At 49.5% G+C, this 9,989-nt stretch overlaps 5 protein-coding genes across 5 annotated transcripts; 3 read left to right on the top strand and 2 right to left on the bottom strand.

Annotated features, from left to right (window-relative positions):
- Window positions 1–61: 61 nt before the first annotated feature.
- On the bottom strand, window positions 62–1,135 carry DEU56DRAFT_844703 (uncharacterized protein). The gene is made up of 4 exons (XM_041355113.1): window positions 1,006–1,135; window positions 886–927; window positions 208–836; window positions 62–143 (listed from the first exon to the last, which is right to left on the bottom strand). Exons 1-3 carry the CDS (start codon window positions 1,109–1,111, stop codon window positions 382–384), a joined length of 603 nt encoding a protein of 200 aa, XP_041200547.1. The 5' UTR covers window positions 1,112–1,135; the 3' UTR covers window positions 62–143; window positions 208–381.
- A 1,956-nt stretch (window positions 1,136–3,091) lies between these two features.
- DEU56DRAFT_762574 (uncharacterized protein) lies at window positions 3,092–4,247 on the top strand (the record flags this gene model as incomplete). Its single annotated transcript, XM_041350727.1, has 6 exons — window positions 3,092–3,185; window positions 3,303–3,361; window positions 3,415–3,494; window positions 3,545–3,589; window positions 3,645–3,656; window positions 3,707–4,247. 6 exons carry the CDS (start codon window positions 3,092–3,094, stop codon window positions 4,245–4,247), a joined length of 831 nt encoding a protein of 276 aa, XP_041200546.1.
- Window positions 4,248–4,762: 515 nt separating this feature from the next.
- Window positions 4,763–5,557, bottom strand: DEU56DRAFT_762573 (uncharacterized protein; the record flags this gene model as incomplete). The annotated part of the gene is made up of 3 exons (XM_041350726.1): window positions 4,763–5,030; window positions 5,097–5,424; window positions 5,473–5,557. 3 exons carry the CDS (start codon window positions 5,555–5,557, stop codon window positions 4,763–4,765), a joined length of 681 nt encoding a protein of 226 aa, XP_041200545.1.
- A 348-nt stretch (window positions 5,558–5,905) lies between these two features.
- DEU56DRAFT_697414 (uncharacterized protein) lies at window positions 5,906–6,261 on the top strand (the record flags this gene model as incomplete). The annotated part of the gene is made up of 2 exons (XM_041347257.1): window positions 5,906–6,099; window positions 6,207–6,261. Coding segments are annotated over 2 exons (249 nt in total), but the record flags the coding sequence as incomplete, so codon positions are not given.
- A 230-nt stretch (window positions 6,262–6,491) lies between these two features.
- On the top strand, window positions 6,492–9,129 carry DEU56DRAFT_874537 (uncharacterized protein; the record flags this gene model as incomplete). Its single annotated transcript, XM_041355983.1, has 7 exons — window positions 6,492–6,623; window positions 6,672–7,040; window positions 7,090–7,250; window positions 7,303–7,679; window positions 7,743–7,945; window positions 8,099–8,342; window positions 8,390–9,129. 7 exons carry the CDS (start codon window positions 6,492–6,494, stop codon window positions 9,127–9,129), a joined length of 2,226 nt encoding a protein of 741 aa, XP_041200543.1.
- Window positions 9,130–9,989: the final 860 nt, after the last annotated feature.

The raw sequence follows: 9,989 nt of genomic DNA, 5'->3' as shown, positions 1-9,989 counted from the left end.
ATCTATTCGCATGACACCTGTGACTCCCACGTAAGCACTGTAGTTATAGGTGATAATGCACGTGTGTCGCACCTGTAAGATCAGGCGGAATAATGATCAGGGCCTCCTCCAATATCTCCTGGATAGCTAGGGACTTTATATAGCTGTAGGTACGCAGAGGGTTGTCAGTATTACCGTACTATTAATAGAATCATGTGATCCGGTTACCGTGCCCAACGTCGCATAGTGATGGAACGTTCGAGCTCGTCGTGTCACACGACGAGCTCGAGTATCTCACTTCAAGGTGGTCGGATTAAGAGCGCGTTTTGACAAACAATTCACTAGTAATGATTGGGATACGTATATGAGTCATACAATGTAGACTAAGGCAATGCAATACTACTACTCATGCCCCTCCTCCTCTTCGTCAGAAGACTCTACAAACTCAGCGCTTTTGGGACCTTCCTGCAGCTGGGTAGAGTTCTTCTTTGCTCTCTTCGAAGGCCTGATATTCTCCTTGTTTACCCGTCCTGCGCTGGACCCGTCTTTACGCTTGCGAGGTACGCCAGCATCCGAACGCTTTTTTCGTGGCTTCCGAACGACTTCCCCGGCTGAACGCGTGTCGAGTTCAGACGCGTGAGCTTTGAGCTCTGCCGGTGATAGAACTGTCCAGTAGCACGTACGTGCCTTGAGGGCATCCCGGAGCTTGCGAATGTCGCCGACGGTCCCGATGTTCGAAGGGCTAGTGAACTTGACACCATTGGGCCAGCCCACAAGGCGCACCCCATACGTTTCGATGACGGATGTTTCATAGTTGTGGTAGTTCATCACAATATCTTTTTTGCCGGTCACAGCAACTGTGCATAATGTTAGACGGGGCAGAATTTGTAGAACGTCGATACTCACCTAGGCCCCGGAGGATCATCTTGCGTACTTGCTTTCTTACAGCTTCCAAAGAGTGCGTTCATTGAGATCTACCGGACGATGCATAAGTACACAAACTATGTGAAGAGACGAAGGACTTACTTTGATTCTGGGTGCATGCCCATTGTTCGTATTGCCTAAGAAAGTCAGCCATAGGATGCTCGTACACATCCTCCCAAAAGTCTTCAGAGTTATCCGTGCCGTGCATAGCGCTTTGAATGCTATCGTTAATGTGACGCGGACAACAAATAGTGTGCCATAGACACCAGTCCGAACTCGCAGATCATCCAGCTTCAAAGAAAAAAATGAATTCAGTTGATTGCGTGAAGATTGAAGATTCAGACGTACCTCTTTGACGATCCTATCCGTTGTGGCTACAACATCTCGTGCAGCCGCCAGATTGTTCGCCCGAACACTAATGACCTTTTTTCACGATGCTCCTCGAGAGCTGCGATGTAGCGTTCCTTTTCTTCCCTGGTAAGGGCTTTTGTTTCAGGGTCGGACGCAACCATCTGGCGGAGTTCCGCCAACGAGTACCGAGCGCCTGCGGGTCGGTCTAGTTGATGCAGGATAAGCTTCGTGATACAATTGAGTTGAAATTCATTTGACTCACCTGCGTTCATCTCTTTCGCCTTGGCGTGAACAAGTGCATTGATTAATTGACTCTTGCGCGAGGTTCGATAATGAGTCTGACTGCCGATGATATCGTTGATGTGCTTGGGAGTAACATGATGAGCCCGCGAGAGCGCTTCGATCTTCGTTTTCTGTGCATCTAAGTATTCAGCAACTGCGTCGTGTAAGTGCTTCGTTCTCTCTAGCCTCTGGTCCCGCTTGATCTTTCGAGACGCCTTCTGGGCATCTGTTAGTCGAGGTGGTGGTGTCCGAGGGCGGATAATCGCTCGTGTTGGGTTCCGTGCTGCCCAGGAGGACATGTTTGCCTCACGGAGTGACTCTGGCATCTCTCCACTGGTGTCTGGCGCCTCTGCTTCGGCAGGACTCGGTGAGTCTGGGTCATGCGTTGAAGTAGGCTGAGGTGACGGTGTGCGAGCAGGGAGGGTATTGCGAAGGCAACTGGTGGGGGGGCGGGGAGCTCTGGCACGGTTGGGATATTTGTGGCTGCTATGTCGTTAGTTAGAGCCGCGATTTCGTCATTGGTAAGTGGCATTGTGTACAGGGACGGGTCATCCCAGTTCATCTGACTGATCCCGGGAACCCGTTCACTGCCAGTGCTGCTGATCGGATCGGAATCGTCGCCTGTTGGGTATGGGTAGCTGGGAAGTATACCTCCCCCCCCAGGAAGCAAATCCAGAAAACCTCCGGCTGAGATAAAATCGCCGTTGGCGTTAAAATCATCGGATGTGTAGAGGTAGCTCATACTTAGAGCTGTGAGTGAAAAATGTGTAGACGGGGACGTATCTTCAAACTTTGGCGTCTGATGGATCGTATAGATCACCAAACGAACGATGTAGACGGGGACACGGCTTCAAAGTTTGGCATGCGATGGATCAGATAGATCACGCAAAAACACGACACGCGACGCGTTGCGCACGTCCTATCATTCAACGCCATTTGTTTGAAAAAAAAATATGCATAAATCGGTGTAAGATCTTGAGGTTGACATGAAACCGCTTAGGCACATACTTAGTAGAGGCAGTGCAATGCAGTGCTGATCAGTGCATACCTTCAATATTGCGCAACTCGGGTCTCATGATATGGCATAGCTCGGCTGGAATGCGTCCGTCCAGGAAATGTATTCATCCAGGTAAATGCCACTTTGACGAGTGAGGGGGGGAATGCCAGTATGACGAGTGAGGGAGGTGATATATTCGTCAAGGTAAATGCCGGCGTGATGAGTGAGGTTAATATTATTTTGATGAGTGAGGAGGAGCGGGGTTAGCAGCCAACCAGGAACAAGAGTGTGACGGCAATTCATCACAATGCGCAGGCCTTCAAGAGGTGCAACGGCAATTCGTCACGATGCGCGGGCCTTCGAGACAATAGAATGCCTTGGACTTGCATCTGTATAAAAACCATCAGCCAGGTCAATGTGGCTCAGGAGGTACAAACCCGCTACATACCTTTGACATACTGGGTGTCCATTCCAGCAGAGTCCAAATTCCAACCATAGGTCTGGAGCTTGATTTTGGCTGCAAAGCCGGAATTCCAGTATTCTATTGGCTGTGGTTGCATGTCTAGCGTGCCAAAGGAAGACAATGAAACAGACTCAGACCACGCATCAGTGTTAAGGCTGCAATGCCTAAACTTGGACCAACAACTCATTAGTAAGCACATATTGCTTCCGCTGACAAGCGCTTAACAATTTACCGTGCATATATCATCGATCATCTCGATCATTGCCAGCTGTCGATGTCAAAAAATATTATGTGGATTACTCTTAGTAGTAGTTGTCGATGTCTTATGGCACCGTGCCCCTCGTTCCTTTCCCCCCCAAATCATGGTAAGCACAATTCTTCACATTTCAATCTGCACGTCTAACTTGTGCATTCACAGAGACGTTCGACTCAGGGGCCATCACGCGGCCTATCATCCAGGCAGCGCACAGCTACGCAACGTTGGCTCTCGAAGCCAGGGTAGGTCGATTTTTTGAGTCACTGAAATTTTGCTTACCACCCCTGCACAGAGTTCGAGAAGCTCAAAACGCCAAGGCTCGTGCTCGAGTAGCGTTGTGAGTCCATCCCCCACACAACTCTACCTGTTCGTGCTCACATGATTTCTTTTAGCAATAGGGCAAGGTAAGGTCTCGTATATTGCCATGGGCGTCATTTACTTAATTACTCTACAGGAAGAAAAAAAAAATGATCGAAGATCAAACAGTGGCACCCATCACATCATCAGTCGACAACTACGAAGACCTATCCTGGGACGCCAACGACGATTCCACCATCACATCATCAGTCGACAACTGCGAAGACCTGTCCTGGGACACCAACGACGATTCAGTGCTCACGATGGATAACGACTTACCTTGCCCCTGCGACTCTCAAACGCTAAATTCGACAGAGAGAATCGTCCAGAGGTGGCGAAAGGAGTGGTTGGTATGGTTGGTAGCAGAAGATACATGGAGAGAAGTATACGAGGAAGCACTCGCACACGCTCGGGTGGAGGGGGAAAGTGAGACTGACATTTTCTTGGACCAATGTGCGCTGCATGTTTTGGAGGGGAGGAAGATCCTGGAAGCCATAAGGGAGATTGTACACACCAGTTGCCCTTATTGCAGGGAGCGTCTTAAGTATGACAGCATTCTACTATACGACTTACTGGTTTCCGTGATTTCAGAGGTAAAGTTCATGGAGGTGAAACTAGATAATGAACATTATAAATAGTAGATTATCGTAGTCAATCAAGAGGGAATCCGTCTTTGCAAAGAGCTTTCTGAGATGATCCAGCAGTGAACATAGCGAACGATAGCGAACGGATAGCGAACGGATAGCGAACAATAGCGAACAGATAGCGAACAGATAGCGAACATGAGTGTACGGATGCTCGGGCTCGCGAATGCAACACTGTTGAAAAATATTGAACATGGTGAGGTGTTTATTAGGAATAGGTAGACATGCATACTTGAGCCGAAGCTGTAAAATGTTGTGGTGATTCCATGCAGAATGTTATGAATATGACAGGGTTGTATGTAGCGGTTGATGCATGATGCAATTGTGCTAGTGACACACTGACCAACATATGATGATTTTCTGTGCACGCTGGATTTCTACACTATCAATGAATATTCCAACAAATGTATGGCTCTGGTATAACGAGTAAGGCGCGTTTCGCGTGTTCATTTTGTCATTCTAATACATATACAGCGCACATCACAGCGCACAACGTAAACGATATAGTATTAAAGCTGGCTCATTGTCTCCGTCAAGTCTTCGACCTGCAACCATAGTGAGTCTTCACTCGCAGATGAGCCCATAGACAATGTAGGTGAAGGAGGGTTGGGCGAGGACTCTGGAGGGGATGGCCAGAAAGGGCCACCTGCCAGTGGAACCGCCCGGACCCTGCCTTCATCATAGCTGGCTGTATATGCTGCTAATGCCCGCTGAAACGATGTGTATCGTTTTTGAATATTACCGCTGATAAAATTTGTTCGTTCGGCAACATCAGCCCTAACAACATTGTCAAGAATTAGCCAACACAAGCCAACAGGTACCCATAGTACACGTCACACTTACCAGCGGTAAAACACACCAACTTCCTGCCCAACCGTTATCACCCAGAATCCTTCGGGTGTCTGATCGGCTCGTGGAGGACGGATGGCACTAGGAATCGGAATGGAGGCCGTGACTTGGCGGGGTGTCTGCACAACCATCGATGAAGCTTGAGGATGAGGGTGGGATGGTGTAGCAGTAGAGCGAGCTGAAGTGGAAGGGGGAATGGGTGCTTTGTTCTTCGGAACGGAACGAGTGCTGGTGGACGTGGACGGCGTGAACGATGATCTCGACAGGCTGATGGACTCTTCCGTGGTCTTGCGGCTCCAAGTCACGGTATCGAATGATGAATCTATATCGAGTGTCAGTGTATTAATTTCTGGATTGTTGAAAGACGCACCTGACAGTGTCATACCTTGCAGCAAATTGTGCAGGTCTTGAATATGGCCACCCTGGGTAGGGCGGCCACTGGATGGTGTTGACATAGGAGCGATCTCACGAACGGCTTGGTCAGAGTGCTAGACAGTCTATAATCAGTCACGTGAGAAATAGATCGGACTGTGACAGTAGTACAAACTTTAGATAGGTCTGAATGGCGCGAAAAAATGCAGCACGTCAGCGAGTCCGCACAAATATCTCTCTGCGATCGGTTCGGCACATCAGGGCACCGAGGGACAACAACAGATTGCCAGCCAACTCCATTTCCAAAGTACTCAAGCACAGGCAGTTGGTCCAGCAAGCAGCAAGTTCCAATGAGCGGCGGCAAGCACGTCTACAAGGTATGCTATGTTAATTCAATACTTGGAAGGGGAAAAAAAACCTTTTGTATAGCTATGAGTTTGGATGAGCGTCGGGCACTCGAAGCGCTGAAAGAGGACAATAATAGCACCATCGATGGCTGGCAGGATGACTACGATGACTTCAGCTTTGGTAACATCTGCGATGGAACAGAGCCGCTCGCCATCAGCCATGCTGGTGGCGAGTTCACTGACCTTGCAAGAGAGGTTCTAGGAGACTTTTGGAAAACGTGAGTGAATTTTGTCATGACCTTCACATTTGACTTACCTTTGCGAGCAGCAACAATCGTGTTTGATGGGTGGATAACCGCACCCGTCGTGATCGTGTCCTCCGTAGGAACAAGGCGTTTGCTGAGCAGCTGCCAGTGATAACGGACGCGTACCTTGCGTGGAGCCTGGCAAAATGTAAGGAAGGGTTTTGGAGAGGGAGAACCTAGGGCTGGATGGCTTTGACTATGGTCAGTGGCCGATGAGCGTGATAGACGTGTTCTGTGAGTAAGTCGGTCTGTTGTCGTTTGCTTACGATTTGATGACGGCATATTGTTTAGACACTGAGAAAGTCATTCTTCGAATCTTGCCAGCAGACGCCACTATCAGCAGTGCGCTCGTTCGTCAAGGCGTGATGCCTTGTTCACCAATATCACCGACTGTCGGGATCACCACCGAAGCTCTGGACTTATACCGTGTAGCACATCTTAGGAGCCCTCAATTGTCTATCCAGGCTTTCGTCAAGACTATGTGCGACTTACATGGTGTATGTCTTCTGATTTCTTTGGTTCTTATCGTGCTGATTCACGCGCAGGTTAGTTTCCACAGACATCTATCTCGACAATTCTCGATTGCGTTCGATTTATATCTTCAAGTTCGACGCTCCGTGGCAGCCATGGTAGCCGAATCGTTACGACACAACACGCCTGATTGGCACGTGAAACACGCCTGTCCCGCATGTACATATAAACTGACGGATGAACCCGAGTTGACATTTAGCTTACTCTACGCTATGGACGGTAACGACTCTTTAAAAAGAGTCCTTCGAAGATCCTTGGATACTGACGAGTCCCTCGGTACATCTTCAGAACTTCCAACAGGGCAGCAACTGGCAAGTGACCGCTACCTATCCCGCACTTTTGTAGATCAGTTCGCGCGGGACTCCACTACTGCAGGTGATGAGGTGAGTGCTTTCCATCCGGGTTGGTGATGGCTAATACCCTAACCTATAGGACGCACATCTCGAGAACTTGTGCGAAGCACGCTGGAAGAACATGGACGATACGAAGACCAAGAAAGCATGGGGCATTTACGATGAAACGGGCATTTTTGTGGCCGTGTGCCGCCACGGATTCTCTCTCCTTGTTGCAGATATGGTACAGAGCGGGGAGCTGTACGTTACATTTTTTTAATGCGTTGTTCACGAGCTAATGATTATCTATCAGCGCAAAGTATCCTCTAGCCATTGTCTCAAAGTTGCTGGACGTATTTGGAAGCAATCTGGGCGGTGGATATGACATTGGATGTCAATTCAAGACCACGCTTGACAACAGTTCCCTCGGACCCCTCGCACGGTCTATGCATCACACTTGTCTTGTCGGCGCCTTCCACGGACATGCGCACCGGCGATTGTGCCAACTGTACTCGCTTACCACTTACATCAAAGGTTTAGGACTCGAAGATCTCGAGACTTGCGAACAGACGTTTTCAAAATCCAATTCCTTAGCGTCGGCACTACGGTACGCAAGCGTCTTCCATAGACAACAGGCCATCGACACCTACTTCGAGCACAATGATGATTTTGAAGTCTACGCTAATCTTTGTAAGCCGTCTCGTCGTGTCGTCAAACTTGACTGTGTGCTGACGTAATATTTGTGTTTGCTAGCCGACTTTTTATACAACAATTACAAGCAGGCGCTTGATATCTTGAGCGACGGAGACGCGACCCTACCAAACCTTATGCGAGATCTCAAAGTTACGGACGTAGCAGTTTTCGAGGGCTGGCTGGCGGAAGAAAAGGTATATCTTCAAAGTCTGACGCGAGAACCCGAGGTCGAAACTCTGCAGATGGAATATTGGCAGAAGTTAGTTAATCTTACTGCGAGCGAGTGAGTTTCGATGTCAAGCTATGGCCCTTGTACCCGCTGACACAATTTACATAGGGAAATTCTACGCGCTTCAATGACATCATTCCAGGGCTCATCGCACCTCGAGGCTGTGCCATACGATGCGCACGTCAAGAATACTCGCAACGCTGAGACTGCCCAACGGCATGCTTTGGAGGACCATGAGAGATATTTGAAGCTCGTCCAGGCACTGGAGTGCAAGCTCGAGGTCGAGAAACGCTGGACTCCGCACGATGGAGAGTGGCAGAGGGTTGGGAGGCTCGTGGCCAATCGGAAATACCAGCGTGCCCTGGACCGTCTCGAAGGATTAATTGTGGCACGCATATTTGAGCTAACGAGGATGAACCGTGCGGGCACAGGTGAGTAAAAGGTAGTATATTGCTTGCTGATTCTAACATTGAACAAGGCTACAAACTGCGAAAGCATATCGCTAAGGCGTTACAAATGTGTTCCGTCGCCATCAGAACTGCCCTCACCACATACAACACTATTGCTGGGTCAATGCACCCTCCCCGCCGGACGCTTAAGTGGGATGAGGTCGTAGAGTATGCGTTCCTCGCAGACTTCGACTTACTACGTGATACGTGCACGGACATATCTCGACACCCGTGGTCATCGACCGCTGCTTGTAGCGTGATGGACCTCTACTTCAAAACGTGTCGTGCTTGTGAAGAGATCGAGCGTCTCGATATTGAGGTACGACGCCTCATTACCTATATACGCGATGAAGAGAGGTATCTACGGGAATGCGAGAATCAGTTACAAGCCACCAGCCCAGCCCTTGCACATCAAATCGCCATCCACCGAAACACTCGAGGTCGCTTCAACTCACGACATCTCAAACGACTCTACGACATTTCGAAGCTTCCAGGTTTCAGAGGGACGCTAACCCCTGGTGTCAGTGCGAACACAAGTCCCGGCGAGAGCGCGAGTATAGCTAATGCACAGATCCCCACCCGCATGATTGTTCAACCCCCGCCTGTTCATCACACCGCATCGTCCTTAGCCGTAGACACCCAGGATGACCTGGATGATGAGGAGGAAGAGGACGAGGTAGTGGAGCAAGTATCTAGGAGTTTACAGGACGTCCTCCTTGTTGCGGATGACTTTTCACGCCTTGGAATTCATGGTGATGCTGAGGAGTAGTATTACTAGTTATATATACACATCCTATGGACTTGCATGTATTCCCTACGTTTCGCAATCATTACTGGTGCACTATTTGTCAAAACGCGCTCTTAATCCGACCACCTTGAAGTGAGATACTCGAGCTCGTCGTGTGACACGACGAGCTCGAACGTTCCCATCACTATGCGACGTTGGGCACGGTAACCGGATCACATGATTCTATTAATAGTATGGTAATACTGACAACCCTCTGCGTACCTACAGCTATATAAAGTCCCTAGCTATCCAGGAGATATTGGAGGAGGCCCTGATTCATTATATCCGCCTAGTGATGTTCCGGCCCGGCTTGGCCCAAAAGCCACGGCTTTGGCCTGGCTTCAGACGGCTCTGGCCTGCAAATGATCCAAGCCGGGCCAAAGCCGCAAATGACGGCTGGCTTTGGCCTGGCTCTGGCCTGAGCCGCGGCTCGAGTAGGGAATTTGCGATTCTGACAAGACTCACCTGCCAGTGCGCGCCTCAGAATGCAAATCGCGACGATTCACGCTTCGGGCGCAAAATGCTGACGGACGGATTCAGATGGGCTCGCGTTTCCTCGTGTGTTTCTTTCGCTGCGTGAGAGAGGAGCTGTCCAGAGTACGATCCACGAGGTCGATGAGCATATCATATTTTGTGAAAATGACAATGACGGGAACTTTGGACCAGGGTTAGCGGTCACCTGCGTGGAGCGATAACAAATGGACTATTTCCGATTTTTCCATCGCGCTTCAATGTAAGGAATGCCTCCGTGCCAGTCTCCAATAAATGCCCGCCTGCACGGGGTATTTCAAAGCAAAGCCTTCCGTATATTTCGTCAGCTTGGGATGAGGAGTCGTGAGGAT

Source organism: Suillus clintonianus (assembly GCF_016758775.1).
Source record: "Suillus clintonianus strain FC179 chromosome Unknown DEU56scaffold_263, whole genome shotgun sequence".
NCBI classification, from domain to species: Eukaryota; Fungi; Basidiomycota; class Agaricomycetes; order Boletales; family Suillaceae; genus Suillus; species Suillus clintonianus.
This window is presented reverse-complemented; position numbering and strand designations above follow the sequence as displayed.